The 24,404-nt window shown below is 39.0% G+C and overlaps 2 protein-coding genes across 2 annotated transcripts; both read right to left on the reverse strand.

Moving 5' to 3' along the window:
* Positions 1 to 1,473: 1,473 nt before the first annotated feature.
* Positions 1,474 to 3,309, reverse strand: LOC112030175 (uncharacterized). Its single transcript, XM_024062864.2, has 2 exons — positions 2,209 to 3,309; positions 1,474 to 1,912 (listed from the first exon to the last, which is right to left on the reverse strand). Exons 1-2 carry the CDS (start codon positions 3,107 to 3,109, stop codon positions 1,563 to 1,565), a joined length of 1,251 nt encoding a protein of 416 aa, XP_023918632.1. The 5' UTR covers positions 3,110 to 3,309; the 3' UTR covers positions 1,474 to 1,562.
* Positions 3,310 to 7,858: 4,549 nt separating this feature from the next.
* Positions 7,859 to 12,088, reverse strand: LOC112030173 (omega-3 fatty acid desaturase, chloroplastic). The gene is made up of 8 exons (XM_024062862.2): positions 11,109 to 12,088; positions 10,903 to 10,992; positions 10,667 to 10,733; positions 10,469 to 10,561; positions 10,196 to 10,381; positions 10,006 to 10,086; positions 8,509 to 8,646; positions 7,859 to 8,403 (listed from the first exon to the last, which is right to left on the reverse strand). The coding sequence occupies exons 1-8, from the start codon at positions 11,630 to 11,632 to the stop codon at positions 8,218 to 8,220; spliced, it is 1,365 nt and encodes a 454-aa protein (XP_023918630.1). The 5' UTR covers positions 11,633 to 12,088; the 3' UTR covers positions 7,859 to 8,217.
* Positions 12,089 to 24,404: the final 12,316 nt, after the last annotated feature.

Genomic DNA, 24,404 nt, shown 5'->3' on the forward strand with positions numbered 1-24,404 from the left:
GTTTAGCTCACAGACCCCATAATTTCTTGACTATGTATATGATCATATGTTTGGTCAGAATTTCAGCTTGTTTTCTATGTCATCTGCAGAGTTTTCCATGGCTATATGATGTTTGGAATTAGAAAGAAAATGTTCAGAAAATTGTGAAGTTAATATTCCTGCATTGGTCTTTTTTTTAGATCATTGCTTTCTTTACAGTCATTGCATGATTTTAATTAACTATATGTCTACTTAAAAAATAAAAACAAATTTGATTTTCTCTAGTCTGATGATTATTGTTTGATTGTATGATGTGTTACCAGGCAAAGAATTTTGAATTGACAATACAAAATCAGCGAATGAAGAATTTTTCAATGTTAAGTCATCTACAACAGACTCAGCAAAGCAACTCCATCCCGAGGCGCTTCCCTACACCCTGAGGTCTTCTATTGATTCTTGGAAGTGTTAATTTGGCCTAATGGTGGTTAGCATGTTAGTATGTGAGCGCTTATATTTATCTGTAGGCACTACAATTGGTGTCTGCTGTCCCGGTTGCTTTGTGGGGGATTTCCTCTCTTATATTCAAATGGCAGGCAGTGATGAAAGATGCATTCAGTTTCATTTGAATACATCATTAAGGATTACTTCTCTTTACTGTTTATGTCCTCAATTTTAATATTGAAATTGATACACATAGTAGGTGTTTGTAGGTTTATGTGCCAAGAGATCAAATACATCAATTGTAGCTCTATACCTTGATAAAGAGATTAGTGGTGCTTGATAGCCCTCTTTCTGAATTTCTTTGGCTGAATACTCATTGCTTGAATAAGCATTAGCTCCCAATCAGTCTGTAGCAACAGATCAACCTTTGTGATTTTATTAATAGTTAAGTCCTTGTAATCAAAGATACTACTTGTGAGTTGTGTAAAGATTTCTCAAGTTTTCAATAATCCTTGTTAAAATGCTAACCAACATGTGTCATTTACAGTTGAGAAACACCATTGCTTATTTCTCTAGTTCTCTATTTCAAGATTCATTTGCTTTTCTGCATTTTGGTAGTACTGACAGAGGAGAGGCAGAGAGAGTGCGAGTGACGATGAGTGAGAGAGGTTTAGGATTTTTTTTTTTTTTAATACGGGTCGGGTTTGGATAATATCCATACCCTACCCGAACAATTCGGGTAATATCCATACTCTACCCAGTTAAGCTCTACCCATGAAAAACCGGGTATTATCTGGAACATTTGGATTGGGTAGGGTTGAATATCCATTACCCAATGGGTATGGCCATCACTACTGAGGAAAAAAAAAAAAAAAAAAACTCAATTTGTAAATCCTCGGAAGGATACATTTCTACCTCTCTGGACTTTATCAAATTGAAATTTAGTTGAAACTGTTAACCTCATGAATCATGGTCATGAGGTGAAAGTTTGAATAATTATATTGTATTAAATTGTGCCTACTATCTTGCAGAATCGTATTCTTTCTTGTAATATGCTGTCTTCAAAATGTTGTGCATCAAATGTTTATAAATCACATGTGAAATAGCTCAAAAGTGTCAAATTTGAAACTCTATACACAATTTTATAGAGTTTCTTCAGGCATTGTATATATGAAATTTTCATATGGAATTTCCACAAGTTCATCTAAAACCTGGTTTAGTAGTACATCAAGAACTTGTTGCTCGAACTCCATGCAGACCTCTTCAAATTCTTCACATCCATGGAAATTCTTTGCTTTCCAATTTGACTCTTTAATATCATTTTCTGTCAACCTAAAAAGCTTCCCCAACACTTCCCTGTAATACTGTGTCTCTGAAATGTCCATTGATTCGCAATCCTTGCTCTTGATTGATCCGACTCTAGGATCATCAGTATAAGAAACTTTTGCTGTAGATTTTCTCTCTAAATTCAACTCCATGGGCCTTGAAACTTCTGTAATAAATATTATCAAAGAACATGAAGTTAGAGGATATCATTACATGGTATGTACTACAAATTTTAGTACACATTAAAACTAAAAAGACTTACAAATGATGTATTTTCAATCACAAAAAGTAATTTTGATATTCATTTATTATATTGTTGAAATGGCACCAGCTACATTTGTTTATTATGAGGTCAGTTTGTAAGTTAGGTGTAGTTTTAGCATTTTCCTAACAGGATGTGGTTGAAATTGCATATAACAAGATATTTTCTTCTAAAATGATAGCCTTATTCAGAAAACAAACCTGTTATATGACTTCCTTGTTGCATTATACAATCACTGACTTCAAGAACAGATACTGGACTTGAATTTTGAGAGTCACAGTCAGGCTCCACTTTCACAGCTAAATGCTGAACTTTTCTTCTCCTTGTGAACTTGGGTTCAACCAACAGTTTCTTCTGATTTATTGGCTTCGATGGACTTTTCGCCTTCAAACTTGCAACATTATTTCTATACTCTTTCTTCTTGTGAGCTGGAACAAGGCTCAAACGCTTAGCTCCATTGCTGTTACTACCATTACCAGCTTTTGAAGATAGGTTGGACTTGGTTGAGACTCTCCTAGGCTCATCCCTTAACTTAGAGATCTTGTTGTTTACTTGACTCGCCCTCATATTCTCTTTGCTCTTGCTTCTCTGTTCCTTCCTCTGCTTCATATCTCCAAAACCCATCTCAGATTTCCTCATTTTTGTCCTCATTGATCCCTTGGTTTCACTTTCATCCACCTCATTCAGGCACGCAACCAAGAAATCATGGCTTTTTTGATGTGACAAAGTTGGAACCTCACGAAATGACACCGAAGTCCTAACTCTGCGGTGCTGAGCTTGAGTTAAATCAAACTCCAGCATATAATCCGCAAAATTCACTGACTTGCTTCGCAAAACTGAGTCTTGGGGTCCTTTTCTTGGAACCCAATTGGTCTCTGGCAAAGAGTCTAAGCCCATTAGTCTTGCCACGACTCCTAGGTTACCTGGAGCTTGGATTGCAGCCTCAGCTTTTGGATTTTCTTTCTGAATCTCCTCAGACTTGCTTGTCTTTGAGTCACTAGTAACATAATCGGCTGGGTGAGTTGGGAGACTTTTAAGGCATGAAATCCTGCGTACCATGTTGGAGAAACACCCAGAGTTTGCATTGTGTGAATGAGTCATTGTTCAATGAGGGAGAGAGGGATAGGCTAACTTTGGTAGCCAAAGATTGGCATGCAATATATAACTAGAATAATGGTAGAGATGGATTCAAAGTTTGTCAGCGAAACAATTAGGACTTTACGAGGACCAGGAAGTAACTCGGAGGTAACCAGTACCTCCATTGCCAAAAGCATAGAATAATAATAACAACATTACAAGAGACAAATTTCATTACTTTTTTCTTTCCATCTTTTTGACTTTATATAGTACATAATTAATGCAAATATTATTTTTACGTCTGAATTATATATCAATCATAATCTAACACTTTTATAGCCGTAAAAAAATTATTATGAAAATTTATTTCATTGTTAGACTTATTAGAATAATAGAATAGACATAGGAATAAAACTTTTATCAAACACGTATTTAAAGTACTTATAATGCAAAAAACATATTTGGTAACATTTTTCAAACAATATATTTTAAAATGTGAAAAATGTATTATGTGTTTGGTATGTGTATGTTTTTTTTTTAATTACAGTTGTAACTTTTTGACATTAAAATTATTTTATTAATATTTATTAGAGAAGAGAGAAGGTAATTTGTTCAGCCTGAGAGAGGGAGAGAGAGTTGTAGTTGATGTTAGGTCTAATCAAGTGAGTCCCACACTTTTCTAAATATTTACAAAAATGCTATTAAACAATGTTACTTGAAAACTAAAAATAGTATGGAAAGTTTTCTAAATATAGTGTTTAAAAACCCTATATTAAGAATCGTGACTCAAACACTCTTACCAAACACCTTTTTTTTTTTTTTAGCTTATAATTTTCAATATTTAAACGCTGAAAAATGTTATATGGAATCACTTACCAAACAACCTCTAGTTCTTTTAGATTAGCTTTCTATTTTTTTTATATAAACAAAATTTTAAGTATTTTAAAACTTCAATTTTCTTAAGAAGAATCACACTTATCAATTCAATATTAAAAAGAATCATCAAAAAGTTAAATAAATTTTAATATTTCATTTTATACTGTAATAATTTTTTATAAAATAAATAATAATAATAATAAATAAATAAAAGAACATGATATAGTTATGTACATGTTGGACTGTGAAATCACAGTAGAATTTTTCATGTGAGGTAACGGCATCAATTGATTGGGAATTGAATGCTGTCGGTAGAAAGGTCAAAATGGCACTTGTCGGATTCACATTGGAGAGCAGAAAAAAAAAATGATGGGTGTACGCGCAATTAGGTCGCGTAAATTTTGTACGATAAAGAATGTAACGACGAATTTGAGTGTTACTTTGTCCAAGTGTTTTCTCAGTCATGCACACTTTTTAGCTTATAGCTTTTAGGCTACACCTACGCGCCTCGTACTAAGACTAAGACTACACGAAATGGAAAAATGCAAAAATCACCACTTTTTCACCATTTTTGTTACATGTTAACTCATGAGACGTGAAATTATGAATTTACGTAAACTTATTATTTAATTTTCATTACTCACTAATTGTTAAGTAGTAAAATTGTCACAAAGTTGTAGAAAATTTTGTGATATTAGACTTACTCAATAAGTTGTGAACAATAAAATAAATAATAGACCTATAATTTTACCATTCACGACAGGTTACATGTGTAAATTGCAAAAGTAAATAAATAAATAAAAATAAAAGGTAAAAGGTATAATTCTAACTTTACATGTACAAATTGCGGCAAAAATTTGGAAAAAAAAAAAAAAAAAAAAAAAAAAAAATGATACAATTCTAACGTTACTCGGCGAAAGTGTAAATCGTGTTTCAGGTTTCAGCCGAAGTTGCTGACTTTTCTTTATTTTGGTAGTCTCCATATTTGTCGAAGTCTGAACCACTGTGGTCTTTGCTCTTACACGTGGTACGAATTGCAAGCCACCGACGGGATTGACTTTCAGATTTTGGGTCAGGCTCCCTCTGTCTCTCTCTCTGGCATGGATTCGGATTTAAGTTGGTGGGTGATTTCTAGATTGGACTCAAAATGTCGGCTGAATCCAATTTTTAAACTGATATGGGCTTTGACTTAGTAATGAAAACACGTTTTTCCAAGCTCTAATCTACAGATTCTACACTGGTGTGTCTCAAACATGAGATAAGTGAGGAAATATAAGGGAAGTGTCTATGTATTGAGAATTGTGTGTAAAACCTTTATCAGTGCTCTATGAAGGGAGATATATGAGTATTGTACAAACAATAGGAACGGAATACAACTTTACAAATACAATGGGCTTGTCTCATGTACTCGGCCTGGTGGAGGAGGCTTGATGAAGATATTATCAACTAACTAATCCTGTGAGAAGACAAAACATAGCAACAAGATGCTCTGAAGTAAATGATGACAAACGAAGTGACAATCAATTATAATATGCTTAATACTCTTGTGAAATACAATATTGTGGGAAATTTCAATGTACTTGTAGGAGCAAATGCAGCTAGAGGAGCTCGACTATGGTGTTTACAAGTGTGTGATATTCAGCCTCAAAATTGGAGCGAACAACTACAATATACTTCTTATTTTTCCAAGAAAAAATGAGGGATTTACTAAGAAGAAAATTATAAACTTGTGTTGGAACGGAAGTTCATGGGATCCCTTGCCCATTCTGCATCAAATAACAAAGGATTTTGAAAACAATGGCATAATGAGATGAACATGGTGTAGCCAGGAACTTGTTAGAATTATCTTATGGAATTAAATTTATCATTTCCTAATGATCTAAGCTTTTGGGACAACTGATAATTTATCATGATATCAAAGCATAAGAACCTGAATTCAATCTTTGTCTCCATTCTACATCCCATTTAAAATGTTAAAAATCTCACGTGTTAAGAGAGAGTTTAGGCTCATATGTATGTGATACTAGATCAAATAACAATGAGTTAAACTAGACTCTCATTTCAAAATATATTAACAATAAAAGACAAAGGGTCATCATATATTTAAAATGACTCTTGCTATTCACTCTCTTAGTCATCAGCTAGTCCACACAAGAGTTAGCTTCCTAATATATAGATGTGCCAGATTTCTACCCACTAATCTCTATCAAGTAGGTTCTTGGAATTATATATATAATTGATTTTAAAACTTCCGAGATGACAAATAAATAATGATTATTACACACTTGTTATTGTATTCTCACTATGTACACACTACCACGTGAATTGAAATTATATTTTTAAAACACAATTTCAGTTAAAATTATGAGAAAAACAATTTTATCATTTCACAATTTTAACTGAAATCATATTTTCAAAACACAATTTTAAAGAAAGTGTGTACAAAGTGTACAATAACTAGCGTGTAACAAAATTTTCCTCGTACAAGAGGAGGCTCATCAAATTTTTTTTTTTTTTTTTTTTTAAATCTTGTTGTTCACCTCCCTTAGTCATTAGCTAGTCTGCACAAGAATTAACTTCTCATATCCCCATAGATGTGCCAAATCTCTATCGAACAAGTTCTTGCTATCAAAAACAAGTACAGAAGCCCAACATGGGTTGTTAGCTCATAATGTAATAATTAATGGACCAATAGGAAGTCCACCTTGAAAATAATTCTATATACCCTATCCCAAGTGAGAGCCAATCATTCTCTTCTTGTCCATAGCTCAGCAATGATACCAGTTGAATGGCCTAGCTTAAGCGTGAAACATCCCAAACAGATTTTTACGTGGTCACGGATTAGTCCTTCTCCCCTTGCTGACTAGAATTAATGGCCTTTGGATCTCTTATCCGCATTCAGTTTCACTTTTCTAAAGGGTGAGATTACCAAGCAATGGCTATGAGTGTGGTGAGGCCTGATGTTGGTGCCTGCTGATAAGCAATGTGAGAAGTATTCTAGTGCATGCTGACAACTCCTATGAATAATTTGTTGTGTTGGTATCGAAATCTGTTGGAAAATTTGCTGGTTCCCTGCTAGCCATATTCACAATATATGTTAGGAAAATAATAGTCACCAGGGCTCAGTTGAGAGTCTAGATTTAGGTGGCGCCAGTCAGAAATGTTCTGAGGATGGGAGCACTTAGAACCATACATTCTTGACCCAATTGCAGTTACTCAATGCATGTGTAGCAGTTTTTCACTGATACAAACAACAAATGCATATAAGTAATGAACTTTAACTTGATACTAGGTGAATGGACACCATATGGACGGAGTCAATTTCTTCGTCGTTTTGTCACTTGCTGGTAAGGACCACCATCTCATAAGCGACATATCTCACATGCCAATGGTGTTAATAGACACATGTTTGGCCTTACTCAAAACCACATATCCTTGTCTTTGAATTTTCCATATAGCATAGGACACAAATGAACGGTTGCTTTATTAGAGAAGAAATTGACAGCCCTTATAGGGAGCTAGCTAGCTCCTAAAACCAAGATTTGTGAATTAAGATGGCCGTCGGCAACTTATCAGTAAGTAAAAATTGGATGGTTTAATTGAAACCTTTGACAATGATTTTTCATTCAGAATCAATCATTCAGTTAGGTGCAGTGCCAAAAAAAAATCATCATTTAGGCGTGCTCCAAAAAAGTTGAGTGAGATGTGTAATTTACTGTTTCCTTCCTTAATCAGAGAATGACAAAACTTTTAAGTACATTTCCTTGATTGAACCTTAGATAAGCTGATTAAATCCAACCATAAAACAAACAAACAACCAAACAAAGCAACAATAATATGCGAGTCAGTATCTCAAATGGACAATAGCCTTTCCACTTTGCCAACCCAATTCAAAACTTTTAGAATAAATTCTTTTTCTTCTTATCATCAATTCTGAAATTTTTAATAGTACACTACATTATTGCTGAAGAGATTATTCTCTCCAAGAAGAATAAATATACATCTTCCTCCCTATTACAGCAATAATGTTAAGAATGCAATATGCATATATATTTAACTTATGTTCTAAAAGAAGTAGCTCTAATCATATTTGTCAGGCATTAGTCCTCTTGGAAGAACAAATTCAGAAACTGAATGGTTGTTATGCCACATTGGATCACAAGCTTGAACATCAAATTTAATTAAGCAAGGCAATCCAAGGTAAAATCTCGAGAACCTTTCTTCTTGCTGTAATGAAAGAATGCAATTTGAAGCTTTTAATTCAACTTAGATGATACATCCAGCTCAGAGTCAGTTTGGTAGTACACAACATCCCCAGTGTCACTAACATAGTGGTCTTGTTTCAAGCTTCTTATCAAATTTCCAATTAGGTGAAAAGGAAGAGGCCCTGATTTCTTTGGCTCCCGGTAATATTTGCCAAGAACTGGCTTGGCTGCCTCAGTCTACAGGTGGAACAACAACAAGAGCATCAAAATTTTGCAGGTCTTAATGTTTTTCCACAACTGTGAAATGACAAATTAGTTCTATCACAGAAAAGAGATACTTACTGCTTCAATTAAGTGGTAGTGAGGTATTTGAGGAAAAAGATGGTGTATGACATGGGTTCCAATATCATGGTGGATATTATTAATCAGTCCATAGTCCCGATCAAGAGTTGTAAGACCACCCCTAAGATAACTCCATTCCTGTTCCAACATAATGGAGGAAAGTTTAACATCTAAAAGGAAAAATGCCATACCACAAACTTCAAATTAAAAAAAGAAAAAAAAAAAAATATATATATATATATATATAGTGCCAGCTCTACTATATATGCAATTGATGCGGTTGCCTAAGGCTCTACTATACATGCAATCGATGCAGTTGCCTAAGGCTCCAAGTAAAAAAAAAAAGATCCCAAATTTTAACTAATATAATTATTTCTTTAATTAATTAAGCCCAAATATTACCCAACAAATAAAATAATATTTTTTTATCAAATGAAAAACAAGAAAAAAGAGAGAGGGAGAACGATATGTCCACAATATTTTTCACAACATTTTATAATAAATCCTAAGTAGCAAGTTATTACTAGCTGTAAGTGATGGCAAAAAAAATTTCCAATCGGGGATACAAATTAGAACCAGTAACAATTTAACACCAAGATTTGTTGTGAAAAATATTGTGTAGCACTTTTCAAAAAATAAAAAAGAAAGCAATACATAAAAAATTTACAATATTTTTCACAATAGTTGAGTTGACAACCTTTAACTAGTTCTCACTTAGGTCTAGCATTAACATCACTCTTTTACTTACTACTATAAATCTACCACATCAACAAGTATGAAAAGTTTTGTCAAATTTTTTGTGTCTATATACTTTCTAAAAAAGAAATTCTACTTGGTTCATGTTAATTAATAATAATTTTGCATCTAAAACAAGATAATATAATTAAAATAATATTTTATTTTTTAAAATTCATATTTAAATATATAAAAGACCTCAATTTTAGTTTTGCCTTAGGCCCCCAAATGCATTAAGCCGGCCCTATGTGTGTGTATATAAATATATATATATATATATATATATCCTTGGCTTCTCTTTTTCCTTTGCTATTATGTCTTAAGAATTAGGTTAAATTGCATAACTTGGACTATTTTTTCAAAATTTTCGTCATACTTAAAATTGTTTCAAAAAGGTCCTTATTGTGACAGTCATCTAGTATATGGAAAGTGCATACTTAGCAAAGGGAACTCATGAAACCAAGGTTACTTTGATAACATGGAGGACAAGGCATGAATTCCATTTCCTAAGCCAGCATTTTTCATTCATTAGATGATGATAAGGACCTTCTTGAAACAAATTTGAATGTATGATTTTTGAAACAATGTCAAAGGTTGGGGATCAAATATGCAATTTGAACAAAGAATTATCTATGTGGACTAACATCGACCCTGCAAAAACTCTAGGCATATCTCTATCTTATCTTTTCATATTTCCATACGTCAATATAGGAAGAAAACAAATGGACACAAATGAAGTGACATACGACTTTAAAAACATACCTTTCCACGATACCATGGTAATTTTTCTTCATGACCATGATGGTGCAGGTAAGTGACTAAGTCCAGCCACATAACAAAAACCTAAGAATGAAGCAAAGTCAGGTTTTAACACTCAACCATTGGAGAAGAAAAACTCATTCTCTATTTCCATAGCATAGACCAATATGAATATTGAAGAAACAGGATTTACCCAATAGGGAACGCCATAGAGTTTAAGTAATTGCATAGGACCCATTACAAAGCCTAACCCCCCCAGGAGAGCAGCCATTGCTGTCCAACATACAGTGGAAGTGATCACATCTTTCCTCTCACTGGGAACAAACAAGTCACTGCTTGGGTCAAAATGTGAACCGGTCTTCCCAGGACTTCTACCCCACTGCAAGGAAAAGATTTATCAAAATTTAACAAGTAATTTCTAAGACTCCACCGTCAAACCTAACCAACCAAGTCACCACACACTTACAAGGTAGAAGGGGTATGCAAGCATTGGAAAAGGCACAGTGAATCGCAAAGTCTTCGTAGCCACGTCCAAACTCTTGTAAATTCTTTCAGACAACTGCAGGAATAACATATAAAATTGTTAACTTTTAGTTTGAAAATTGATCAAATTTGTTTAAAAACAAACAAACAGAGAAGCCATAAACAGAGAAAAATTACAAACCGGGTGCCATGATTCGTCATTCTCAACATGCCCATGATTTTGATGATGAGTCCTATGGCTAATTCTCCTAAAAATTAATCCAAAAATTAACACATTAGGCCATAAACAGCTCCAAATCTCAAATTTAGAATTATGTAGATTACCAAAGAAAACAAATGCAATGAAACAAATATTAAAGGCCAAAACGCATTGGATTGTGTATAAACCATAGACGAATTTTTTTATCAGGAGCATACCATCCATGATACGGTACAAGAATTGAAGAATGTAGAATATGCCCCACCACACTGTTTAACTTTGGATTGTTTGAAAAGCTTCCATGACCACTGCAGAAGCAAGACCAAAGACCAATTACATTACAACATACAAATTGGCATCCAAATTAACAACCAAAAATAGCAGAAAAGGCATAAAAAATCAAAAGGGTTTGATTGTAAATTACCAGTCATGGCCAAGAACAAAGAGAGCCCAAAACATGGTTCCCTGAGCAGCCCAATATAGAGGCCAAACAAACCAATTGTTGACATAAGCAGCCGCCACAGCCAATCCAAAAACCACAACAACATCCCTGACCACATAGCTCATAGACCTCCAAGGGTTCTTAACCCAACAATGCTTTGGAATGGCGGCTCTAATATCAGCCAATTTGAATGGTGGTGGTGACCCAGGATTGAATTTAAGTTCTTCTTTTTCTTCTCCATTGAACCCATTGACACCGTTAATTCTCTGTTGGCTCTCTTCCTCTCCTTCAATGGAAGGAACCCTCAATGGAACACTCACTTTTAGCCCCCAGTTCCTGTCTCTAAAACACCCAGTTGGGGAAGCAAATTTGAGATCTGTTCCAGCTTTGTTTGAATGTAAAAATCTAATCTTTGAGGGCTTGTATGAGGTGGGTCTGGCTCCGGGTCTATGAAAATCTTGAGGAAGAGGCTTTAAGCCACATTCTGATAAGACCCAGCTCGCCATTGATGACCCAGATGAAGCTAACACAAAGTTTCTTCTTTGGATCCCTCTCTCTTAAGTAAGAGGCAGAGAAAAAGTTAGTGTACAGTGATAAAGAATCAATTCGTGGAGCAAAAACTAAAAAGAGAGAAAGTCTGACACGCAAAAAATATCTATAACAAATTGACAATACTTAATACAGTATTAATATATTTTTCTCAGAAAGAAAAATAAGAGAAACACATGTCTGTGCTTCTCTTTCGAGTTTCAACAAGGTCCTCAAGTTTTTTCCCGGGGTTTATCAGTAAATCTCTCTCTTCTGTTAAATAATATAGATCTTTGTTGCACAAAAAAGAGAGAATAGTACTAATTGGTGAAGGGCCTTTAAGGGTTTTTGATTCAAAACCTTTGGAATGGGAGGTGGTGAGACAAGCCAACGAGTGCAAAGTGCTTAAAGTTTGGTGTTGTTTGTAGCTAAGCTATGCGGTAAAATATATATCGTATATATAATACTTCTCCACTATTAGCAACCGTGTTTCTCTCACTTTTTGCCGTGTGGTTCCTAGGAATTTGCTCATTCCACTTTGTTGTACTACTGCTTTGACCTGGATTCTAGGACGGTGAATGGTAGAATTTGCCAACATAAACATTTAATTTTTTCTAATCCTTAAAAAAATCTTATCAAAGAAAAAAAAAAAATTAACTTTTGACAATACCATTTTTTAAAACATTTAATTTTATTTTTTTAAATGATTAAATTGATTTTTTTTTTTTTGAATTCGTAAAGTTAATAAATCTAGAGATATAACATTTTTTTACAGCGATTAATATGGTTTGTTGTACTTAATGTTTAATAAATGTTAGCAAAAGTTGTGTGACCGTGATTAACTTATCTTATAATGATATTACATTACAAACTTCTCATATCAATAATTATAAAATAAAACAAAAAGATAATAAAGTTAATATATTCATCTCAATTTGCTTGTCTTGTTTTTTTAAGAGAACGTCATTTATTACCTTGTCTGCTATAAAAAAAAAACTATCTGCTATAAAAAAAACAGTATAAATATTCAATATTAATCTAAAATAAATTTATTGAAAAATTGAAATACTAAATCTAAAATAGTTTTAGAAATAAAGTTGGGGCATAATATGGACATTAGTAAATTAATGGTTTTTAATTTTAGAAACGGGACAATATTTTGAAACATCCCAAAATGAAATAAAAGACAAACAAATTGGAGTAATATTTTTTAATAAATTTTATGATTTTTTTACAAAAATTAGTATGGTTTGTTGTCATTAATGCTTAATAAAAATAACAATAATAAATCTATCTATATAAAAATCAAAGATGCTTTAATTACATCAAATCATTTTAATTAGAGAAAGTTAACGATGCGCCAATGCGGCATTGATTTAGGATATATTTTTAGAAACTTTTTTATAGAAAAAAATAATAATTAATATTTTCGATGACTTCTTATACTTTTCATAAAAATTGTATTAAAATTTTTCTAAAATAATTTATTAATAATTATCCTTAAAAAGCACGTAGATGATAGAACCCTTTTAATAATTTTAAAAAAAAATTATGAAATATATTATCTCCCAACATTAATCAATCTTTGTGTGCTCCAATTATTTCTCTATTGTTAAGCCACATGTTAGGAGATTAAAGGCCGAAATTATGTCCGTCATGAGTCACACGTGACACATAGTATTAACTATTATTTTCCATATGTTGGACGGAGAAGTGGGAACTGCAAAACAAAAGCTGCCCATGAGTATTTCATGCCACATATATTTTATATAGTATGGTTTCTTTGCTCATTTTTAAATAAGTTTCTTGAGACTTTTGATTAGTCTAATCATACTGCTGGGACCTATGTTTCTGAAATCGATTTGACGATTGGGGGTCTTTGGTGAAATGATGGCAATATATCGGTTATTGGTTGATACTATTGATCATGACCCATGCGTGGAAAAGGTTAACTTTTGTTTTTGAATATTCAAAAGATCCAGGAATCATTCTAAAACAAAAGATCCAAGAATAAGTCATATACGGGGGTTGAGGGCTTCTTCAGAAGAATTCTTTTCATCGCTTGAAACTAGATTCATACGAAATTTTTTTTCCATATAAAAATATTTTTAGAAATTGTTTATAGAAAAAAATAATTAATTTATTTGACAGTTTTTTATATTTTTCATGGAAATTGTAGGGTCACGATTTTCAGACCAAGCCCAATATGTATGGGATCTTGGTCCAATGAGTCCAGTACAATAAATTTGTAGAGTGGGTCAAAGAGCTAGGCTTTAGTATATAGATAACAGTTAAAATGGGTTTTCATGATGATCAAACAGAAATGAACTAAATTTATCAAGCAAAGTTGGTCCTCGGCACAATCCGAGGAGCTCTGCTCTTATAACTATTGGATGACAATGGTTACAAGAGTTCTTGAGATTGCTACAGTGCTTTCTCTCTCCCTTTCTCCAGCCCCCTCTCTATGGTGGGTTTCTCCTATTATATAGTCCTCTTTAAACGATCTTGACCATCCACTTGTTGATCATCCAAGCCTATACTTGAGTGCCTATCTCATCAGACACCCTCTCTGGCGTTCTGTGAGTTGCGGTAACCGAAGTAGCACTGTTCAAAGGTCATTTCCTCGTTAATGCGACTAGGTTGTTAGTTGCAGGCATTTAATGCAGAAGTGACAGTTTCTCTTTGAATTTCTCCTCCACCATGCTCCCATGGCTAGCCTATTGTACTCGTCCTTCTTTTTGGAATGCTCTGGGAGGTTGTCTTTGATAGCGTGCCGCTCTTCCCTTCCATGATCTTGGTTCACTAAGGACAGGATTATCCTCAGCGATGTTCCTCTGTAATTTGGGCTTTCTTCATTCGTCCTCGGACATTCCTTCCTCCTCGGCGTGGGCCTTGGGCTCAATATAAAATGGGCCGGGGTTGCCAAATTCTTTAGCCCCATAATAGCCCCTCAAAATCCTGTTGTCCGGATCCTCAGACAGAGATAAGGATTTTGATGTCCTCGGGTCTTTGTCATGGCTCGTCAAGTCTTGTCTCCCGTCAGCACCAGAGTCTCTTCACCTGCCTAAGGCACGTTCCTGATGCTTCGGTATACGAAGTGCACTCTCATTAATATCTTTATGAAGTGACACAAATCCAACGGTTGAGGATTTCTTCGAAAATTGGGCAGGAGTTATTTCGCTTGTAACTCTTTCTTTGAATTCCGTGCTAATTAATTTTTGCTAAATTTCGCCTTCTATATAAGGCACCCTGAGGGAATCGTTCTTTCACATTTAAAGATCCTTGAGTTCTGCAGGAATCTCAAGTTTTCAACCCTTCAGGCATTCCCAAGGACCTTGCCAAGATCGTGATCAAGGCCTAGGGAATGAGGTGGCCCTGGATAAAGGCAAGGGCAAGGAAACCAAGCCCCCTTCATAAACTAAGGATGCCGCCCAGATCGTGGATGACGTAGTTGTGGTAAAGGAAGTAGAGGCCAAAGATGTTCCTACCTTTCAACCGAGCAAGAAAGAAGACTCTCCTCCTTCAACCAAGAACCGAAGCAGGTGTAGATCGCATCAGACTTTTGGTGCGACAAAGTTTGGGTCTCACCTGGCGACATATATCATGTGTGCATAGATGTGAAAGCGACCTAAGGCTGATCAAGCAAATCAACAAGGACAATGATAAATGGGTTTCCTATTTCTCAACCTTGATAGCAAGACATCTTACAATTAGGAGAAAAGGGGTCCATCAAGCGTTTCCGCCTCTTCTTCTTTCTTATTGCCGGCACCGCCCATACTGGCTCGATTGCTGCTAGAACAAGATTGTGAATCTACCATTTCTATGGGCTTCTCTTTTTATAGTTAGCTTTAAAACAAGCCTGCCTAAGCCGCTTGATATATGATGTACATTTCCTTTATTTAATAAAAAGGGCTGCACTTGTTAGCTTTAAAACAAGTCTGTCTAAACCGCTTGGTATATGATGTACCTTTCCTTTATTTAATAAAAAGAGCTGCACTTTTTACTTTATGAATCCTTCCTTTCTCTGCAGTAATTATTTCATTAATGGGTGTGTTGTTATTTTTCCCTCCAATGGGGCTTAGAATTGATGCTGTTAACAGTAACGAAAAGTCATCACCCTGACTTTAACAAAACCGATAGTAGCACCCGACTGCTAATTTTAAATAAGTTAACTATGTAGGAATAATCAGGAACATAACCATGTGTTCTATACAGCAAACTGTGCGACCATCAAAGAATGTTGGATTTAAAGTAAGTGATCCGAGGGGACCATCATGCATTAAAGCTCTATTCGACATTTATAATGACGTCAGAGCATTAGTTTTCCCCAAGCGTCTGGTTCGAGGATCCAGGCATGCCTTAGGTTCTGCTTAAGCACTTGTAAAGAGATGTAATAGCGTTAATTTTCCTAAAACATGTGGTCCGAGGACTTAGGCATGGTTAAGGCTTTGCTTAACACTTAGCAAGAGGTCCGAGGGACCCAACATACCTAAGGTTCTTCTTAGCGAGAGGTCTGAGGGACCCGACATAGCTAAGGTTGTTCTTTGCAAGAGGTCTGAGGAACCCGACATAGCTAAGGTTCTTCTTTTATTGAATGGGTAACAAAAAATGTTAAGCCCATAATGCAAATTTCCTCATAGGTTTATGGTCCGAGAAACCATACAAGACCTTGGTTCTGTCTAACACTTAAATAGTTGCCAAAAGTTATTAGTTTCCCCATAAACTTGTGGTCCGAGGAGCCATGCAAGACCTTTGATTACGTCTTGGTTGAGTGGGGAAAGGGTAGGTAATTCGAGGAGCCGGACTCCTTTTAGATTTTACTCATCACTCAGATAGATGCTTGAAGTAGTTAATCTCCTCAAGGGCTGTGGTCCAAGGATCCGTACCACACCCTGATATGTTCAACCCTTAGGTAGTTGCCGAAAGTTATTAGTTTCCCCATAGATTTGTGGTCCGAGGAGCCATGCAAGACCTTGGTTCTGTCTAACACTTAGATAATTGCCAAAAGTTATAAGTTTCCTCATAGGTTTGTGGTCTGAGGAGCCATGCAAGACCTTGGTTCTGTCTAACACTTAGATAATTGCCTGAAGTTATTAGTTTCCCCATAGGTTTGTGGTCCGAGGAGCCATGCAAGACCTTGGTTCTGTCCAACACTTAGATAATTTTCAGTGTGTGTTAATTCCCTCAAAGCATGAGGTCCGAGGACCCGTCATAGCTAAGGCCCTGTTTAACCACTTTAGTATATTAGAAGATATCAATATATACTTTCCAGAACTAGCCCCGCCGCGGAGCCTTCTTGAATCGCTCTGTGTTGCTGCCACTTCCTCTAATGGAGGTCTAGCGAACTCGACCCCCCAAATTTGCGAGGACCTAACCCTGGACAGAGGTACGGGGCATGTACTTGATGTCAGAAGCCCCTAGAACTATGCCCCATTTAGCAATCCTCCCCGTATAATCCCACTTCGAAGTATAGATCTGAGCAGAAGCTGAGCTAGGACAACAACTGTGTGTGCCTCATGTAGTGTCTTACTCACATAGTAAACTCGCCACCATAATGGCTTTCCCCAAGGACTCTTGCTGATGAGGGCCTGATCCTATCTTAACCAACCGTTACACTCACTATCACACAAGCTCTTCCCATAAATGACGCCAATTGTAGGGTCACGATTTTCGAACCAAATCCAATATGTGTGGAATTTTGGCCCAATGAACCCAGTACAATAAATTTGTAAAGAGTGGGTTAAAGAGCTAGGTTTTAGTACATGGATAACAGTTAAAATGGGTTTTCATGATGATCAAACAAAAATGAACTAAGTTTATCAAAGAAAGTTGGTCCTCGACACAATCCGAGGAGCTCTGCTCTTGTAGCTATTGGATGATAATGGTTACAGGAGTTCTTGAGATTGCTATAGTACTTTCTCTCTCCCTTTCTTCAACCCCTTCTCTATGGTGGGTTTCTCCATTATATAGTCCTCTTTAAACGATCTTGATCTTCCATTTGTTGATCATCCAAACCTATACTTGAGTGCTTGTCCCATCAAACACCCTCTCTAGCGTTCTGTGAGTTGCAGTAACCGAGATAGCACTATTCAAAGGTCATTTCCTCGTTAATGCAGCCAGGATGTTAGTTGCAGGCATTTAATACGGAGGTGACAGTTTCTCTTTGAATTGCTCCTCCACCATGCTCCCATGGCTGGTCCATTGTACTCGTCCTTCTTTCTGGAATGCTCTAGGAAGCTGCCTTTAATGGCATGCCACTCTTCCCTTCCATGATCTTGGTTTACCAAGGATAGGATTATCCTCTGCGATGTTCCTCGGCAATTTGGGCTTTCTTCATTCGTCCTCGGACATTCGTTCCTCCTCGGCGTGGGCCTTGGGCTCAGTATAAAATAGACCAGGGTTGCCAAATTCTTTGGCCCCACATAAATTATATTAAAACCTTCCTAAAATGATTTATTAACAATTGTCACCCGTTAACATGACACTTATAAATATTACTATATAAAGTTTACAAACTAATATGACAATGAATGTAATTGGTGAGTTTCAACTATTTAATAAATAATCCCCTCAAAAAAAAAAACAAAAAAACTATCTGTAGGGACCGGGTTTGAGCGCTTTTACTGCTAAGAGAGTGGACTCAAGCCCAGTTAGCCCAGTACAATGAATTTGTAGAGAGCAGATTCAAGAATTAGGCCCTAGCAAGTGGACAATGCTCAATGTGGCATTCACCTCCATCGAAGGCTGGCAGACCAAGGTTACCCTCCAAGGTGTGCCCTCAGAACCGGTCCGAGGAGCTTGACAGTGGTCTCCCTCTCTCCCAGAGGATCGTCCAGGGAAAAGAACCCCCCTAGATGATCTGTTTCTTCCCCTTATATAGCCCTTTTTTTCACAATGTCTCTCTTCCACTTGTTGATCATCCATGCCCTTCCCTTCTGACCGCTTGTCCCATCAGCCACTTTACCAACACTCATGTAAGTTGCAACAACCAAGGCTGCCCTGTCTAGAGGTCACATCTCCATTAGTGCGGCCAAGGGGTTAGGTGAGCCATTTAGTGTGGAGGTGATAGCTTATCATGGACTTGCTCATCCGCTTAGTGTTAGTCTCGGTTTGTCGAGGACAGGGTCATCCTCGTCAAGGTTCCTAGCAACTCAGACTTTCACCCTTCATCCTCGGACGTTCCTTCCTCCTCAGCATGGTCCTTGGGCCGGATGTATAGTGGGCCGAGGTTGCCAAGTTCTCAGGCCCCACAATAGCCCCTCAAAATCCTGCTGTACGTATCCTCGGACGGGGAGGAGGGTTTTGATATCCTCAGGCCTTTGTCATGACTCTCCTAGCCTCGGTCTACGTCAGCATTGGAGTCTTTTCGCCTACTCGATACGCGTTTCTGGCGCTTCGATATATGGTGCGCACCCGCATTAAATTCTGGCTACTGCATGCTCCCCATGTCCAACGATGTGATGGTAATTAGTCGGTAGGGATTTCCTACCTTTATGGGTGGGAAACTCTGCCCGGTTATCTTTAATTGAGAATATAAACACTTGTTTGAACCGTTTTGCCTCCTTATTTTTGCATTCAAGAACTCTGGTGCACATACCCTGAATCCGGTCAAACCTCAAACCCAATTAGCGTCCCTTTCCAACATAAAAGGCCTGTCCGAGGAGCTTTTCCTCATTTTTGTAAGTCCTCTTCTCTCTAGCTCAAACTTCTTTTCTGACTCCTTTCCTTCCTTCATTCTTTCTCGAGTCTTTTAGTCATTGCTAGAGATAGGTAGATTTAAGAAATTAGTTCAGTCTGAAGAGGCAATGGAGAAGTTTATCGCCAATTATAGGATACCTAGTAACGTGGACCTAAGGTATTGCAAGGAAGGGGATTGGTATATTAGAAGGGAAGAGGACGAGGTTGTGATTCCCATAATCGCCTTCTTAGAAGGGGGTATGAGAATCCCTATAGGCCCGATGACGAGTGGCTACCTCAGGCATTTTGGTTAGCTCCCACCTAGTGTGTCGTCAATGTGTTTAGGATACTGGGGTGCGTAAATGCCCTGAATGAGAAGATGGGGTTGAAGTTAACCCACCATGACGTGAACTGGTGCTATAACCTCCAACTTCTGAAGGGCAAGTCGTACTACATGAAGACAAAGGACGATAGGGTTCGGCTTATCCAGTGCCTCCCAGAGTCTAGTAAGGGGTTAAATCAGGATTTTCTCATTGTGTCAGAGGAATGGCATGATGGTCTCCATTGCCCAACGGTAGAGGGAGAGCTAGGTAGGATACTTGAAGTAAGAGAAGGACTAGCCCCTCTTTTTTTTTTTAAATCCGTTTTGTTCGGTTGATGACAGGAGCTCGTTTTTCTTTCTGCAGATCCGCACGCCTTCGAACGTCATTTTAACTTGGTCAACCAGGCGGATTTGGAAGCTGTTCTCAGGGCGGAGATTTTCGTGAACGAGGGCGACAATCAAGTTAGGGCTACTCACAAGATCCTTAGGTACGATCCGACCCAAAAGTCGTTCCCGGCCCCAAAGTACGTGATCAGGGCTCGTGATCCTCGGCTTCGACAAATCACTGCAATGGAGTAAGGGTTTCATTTCCTGAAGGATCTTCCATTCCAGAGGGCATCCCGTTGGCAGGTTCTTCCTCGTCCTATCAAGCTATGGAGGTCGAGGGAGAGAGTTTGGAGAAGGAGGGAGAAGTAGTTGATCTGGGTTTGTCCAATTTGGTGCATTTGACCAAGCCTATCTATCCAAGGATCTTTCTGGTGACTTACGGGATCCCCATTTGTCTGAAGCCGATCTCCTGCCTCCAAGGGCTGGCATTCGAGCCGAAATGGGTTCCAAGAGGCAACCCCAAACCAATCTGTTTGACTTGCTTGAGGACAAGCCAGGGAAGGACGCACCGAGGGAGTCACAGCCAAAGCCTCCTCCACCTGCACCCAAGCTTCCTCCTCCCCCACTTAAGCCTTTGCCTACGCAGGCCAAGTCGTCATCCACTCCGACAATCTCGGACCCTCAACTCGAGTCCACCGACCTGAAGAGGAAGAGGCCTTCCAAGGGCAAAGACCCTGTGGATGGGGGGAGATCTCATTCCTCCCAAGAGGAAGATGAAGCCCGCCGACCTTCCAAGCAGCTGAGGATTAGTGGTCAGAGTAAGGGGAAAAAGGTCAACCAGCGATCCGAGCCCCAGGCCTCGCTACCCGCTGCCATGCTTCACAGGAAGCCTTTGATGGACGATGCCACTCTTAGGGACTTCCGAGGGGGTGAGGGGGCTCACGTAGCCGATACTCTGGAGAGGTCCCTTCTTCTCCCCGTCAACATGGCCAAGCTTGGGGGCATGAGGAGGCAAAAAGTTGCCCGTAACCTTAAGAGGTACCTAGGCATGGTAAGACTTCTGAGACCTGTTCCCTTGTTTGAATTTTATTGCTTAGTCCCCAACTTACGGTGTACTTGCTTTGGCTGGCAGGCTATCCAGGCCACTTTTAGACTGGATGAGGAGGCCGATAGCCAGAGTAAAGCTCTGGGCCAGGAGCGCGACAAGTACTTGAATGCCGCAAATACCCTTAAGAGATCTGAGGCTGATCTCAAGAAGGCAATGAGGATTTGGAGGAGATGACAAGGGCCCGAGATAGCGCAGCATCTGACCTAGCCGGTGCTATGAAACAAGCCGAGGACCAGACAGGGCACTTACGGGATGTTGAGGGTCAGCTGCAGGTTGCCAAAGAGCATATTGTCGACCTAAAGCAGGAGTTGGCTGAGGCAGTAGGGGCGAGAGGTGTTGCCAAGTACGCCAGGGACGAGGCCGTGAGGGCTAAAGAAGATGCCGTGTTTGCGAGAATAGATGTTGAGCGCTCCCTAGAGCAAGCGGAGGAAAAGGCCTTTGCTGAGGGGGTAGTTAAGACCGAGGCTGCCCTTAAGGCTCAAGTACCTGAAGTATACAGGTGTTACTGCTCCCAGACCTAGAGTGAGGCTCTCAACCAAGCGGGGGTCGAGGCCTTGTCCGAGCTCAGGAGGGCCGACAGGGTGTATTTACCCTCGCAATTCGCGAGCTTATCCCCTTCACTCCTGAGGCAGGCTCTGCCTTACAAGTGACAGATGAAGGCCGGGCTAGTGCTGCTGAGGACTCAACTTTAGCTGATAAGCCTGTTAAGGAGACCGAACGCCATAGAACATTGGATGGGGCAAGGACTGATAGCCAAGAAGCGCCCCAGGATGCGGTGAAGCCTTCTGCTAACTCCCAAGCTACGCTTGCTATCCCTCAGATCCCTCTTGATAGGGGAAGGTCCGCCGAAGTAGCCCCTCCGAGCCAGGGTCCCGAGGCACCAGTCGAAGCCCTCTGGAAGACTTCTCGAGACAAGCTGTCTACCGAGTTGGGGAATTAGGCCTTCTCGTCAGGCTATCCTGTGTTGACGATTGGGGCCATCCTAATCCCGCTTTCTTTTCATTTTTGCTTTTTATCTTAGTGACATTGTAACGAAACTATTTTTTGTGTAATATATCCAATCGTTTGTTTTTAGTTCTTCGAATGATGCTTCCTTTGACTTATCGTATTTTAATGCTTTGCTCAATATCTTGGTTTTATCCAACGCTTTTGTTCTCCTGTAAGTAGCTAGTTTTCCCTTAGGTTTGAGTCTGAGGACCACGCAATACCTTGGTTCGGCCTAGCCCCTAGGTTTTCTTGCAGTGGTTAGTTTCCCCATAGGCTTGAGTCCGAAGACCATGCAAGACCTTGGTTCTGCCTAACGCTTATGTTCTTCTGTAAGTAACTAGTTTCCCCATAGGCTTGGGTCCTTAGACCATGCAAGACCTTGGTTCAGTCTAGTACCCAAGTATTCTTTGTAAGTAACTAGTTTCTCCATAGGCTTAAGTCCTTGCACCATGCAAGACCTTGGTTCAGTCTAGTACCCAGGTATATTTGGGTGGTTAGTTTTCCCATAGGCTTGAGTCCGAGGACCATGCAAGGCCTTGGTTCTATCTAACGCTTATGTTCTTCTGTGAGTAACTAGTTTCTCCATAGGCTTGGGTCCTTGGACCATGCAAGACCTTAGTTCAGTCTAGTACCCAGGTATATTTGGGTGGTTAGTTTTCCCATAGGCTTGAGTCCGAGGACCATGCAAGGCCTTGGTTCTGTCTAACGCTTATATTCTTCTGTAAGTAACTAGTTTCCCCATAGGCTTGGGTCCTTGGACCATGTAAAACCTTGGTTCAGTTTAGTACCCAGGTATATTTGAGTGGTTAGTTTTCCTATAGGCTTGAATCCGAGGACCATGCAAGGCCTTGGTTCTGTTTAACACTAATGTTCTTCTGTAAGTAACTAATTTTCCCATAGGCTTGGGTCCTTGGACCATGCAAGACCTTAGTTCAGCCTAGTACCCAAGTGTTCTTCTGTAAGTAACTAGTTTCACCGAAGGTTTGGGTTCGAGGACCGTGGAAGACCTTGGTTCAGCCTAGTACCCAGGTGTTCTTCTGTAAGTAACTAGTTTCACTGAAGGTTTGGGTCCGAGGACCGTGGAAGACCTTGGTTCAGCCTAGTACCCAGGTGGTCTTCTGTAAGTAACTAGTTTCACCGAAGGTTTGGGTCCGAGGACCGTGGAAAACCTTGGTTCAGCCTAGTACCCAGGTATTCTTCTACTTGGAGTGAAGGAATTTGTCCCCCGTACTGGGAAGTTTGTTTTTGGCGTGATGACGACCTCGGCCTTGCTTCGCCGGAAGTGGGCTATTCCTCAAACCAGACCCTTAACCCCGCGCTACCCTGGATAGGGGTGTCTCGGATTTCTATCCTCATGCGTGGCAGTAGCCCCTCCTGCACTCCAAGTTTCCGCCCTCCTTAATCACGAGGCGTCTCATGACTGTTCGCGTTCCGCGCTTGATGCTTCGATGTGTGAGGCGTGCTCTCATTAATATCCTCGTGGATCAATGCAGATCTAGCGATTAATGGCTTCTTTGGAATTCGATCAGGATTAATGTCGCTGATAATTCTTCTTTCGAATTTCATGTGGACCAATTCCCACCAACCTTCGTCCTTTATATAAGGCTTTTCGAGGGAATCGTCCTTCCACACTCCACGAACCCTCCAGTTAAATAGGAAATATGGCCCTTCAGCCCTCCGAGCCCCTTCAATAACTTTGCCAGGATTGCGATTAGAGTTTGGAGGAATGGGATGGCTTTGGATGAGGGTGAGGGCACGCATGCCAAAGATCCTCCTCCTTCGATTAAGAGCCGTTACGATTGTAGTTCGCGTCAGACTTCCGGCGCGGCAAGGTTTGGGCGTCATCCTGATGGTGTTGTGCATGGCAGTCAGGAAGGAGGTCCACGAAGTACATAACGCCTTTCTCCGGTGCACGTCCATGCCTGCCCTTCAAGCTGGCAGTAACTCGCGTCTGGCCTACCTGCCGGTAGATGCTCGTAAGATTATGTCATGTCTGGTGCCCGAGTGTTGCTGCCTCCAATGGTTAATCACCATGGGGCTGGGAGAGCATCAAGGGAACATCATGGGGAGGGGCCATCAGGCGCTCTTACATCTGCTCCTCTCTTCGCGCCGGTACCATCTACACTGGCCTGGGGGTTGTTGGTAGCCTTAAAACAAGCCTGCCTTAGCCCTCCCTTCTAGGGTTAGCTTTAGAACAAGCCCGTCTGGGCCTCTGTTTGTAGAATTAGCTTTAAAACAAGTCTGTCTAAGTCTCTGTTTGTATCATGTATTTATTTTCTGTTTAATAAAATGTTGCAATTTTTATTCCCTTTTCTTTTTCTCTGAATCT

Source organism: Quercus suber, unplaced genomic scaffold (assembly GCF_002906115.3).
Source record: "Quercus suber isolate HL8 unplaced genomic scaffold, Cork oak 2.0 scaffold_180, whole genome shotgun sequence".
NCBI classification, from domain to species: Eukaryota; Viridiplantae; Streptophyta; class Magnoliopsida; order Fagales; family Fagaceae; genus Quercus; species Quercus suber.

What these genes read in the sequence shown, in the direction of transcription:
- LOC112030175 (XM_024062864.2), bottom strand. Translation starts at nt 3,109, where the DNA reads ATGACTCATTCACACAATGCAAACTCTGGGTGTTTCTCCAACATGGTA. An exon ending in ACAAGGAAGTCATATAACAG is followed by an intron (nt 1,913 to 2,208) that starts GTTTGTTTTCTG and finishes TATTTATTACAG; the next exon opens with AAGTTTCAAGGCCCATGGAG.
- LOC112030173 (XM_024062862.2), bottom strand. Translation starts at nt 11,632, where the DNA reads ATGGCGAGCTGGGTCTTATCAGAATGTGGCTTAAAGCCTCTTCCTCAA. An exon ending in TCTATGGCGTTCCCTATTGG is followed by an intron (nt 10,087 to 10,195) that starts GTAAATCCTGTT and finishes CTTCATTCTTAG; the next exon opens with GTTTTTGTTATGTGGCTGGA. An exon ending in TACCATGGTATCGTGGAAAG is followed by an intron (nt 8,647 to 10,005) that starts GTATGTTTTTAA and finishes ATGTTGGAACAG; the next exon opens with GAATGGAGTTATCTTAGGGG.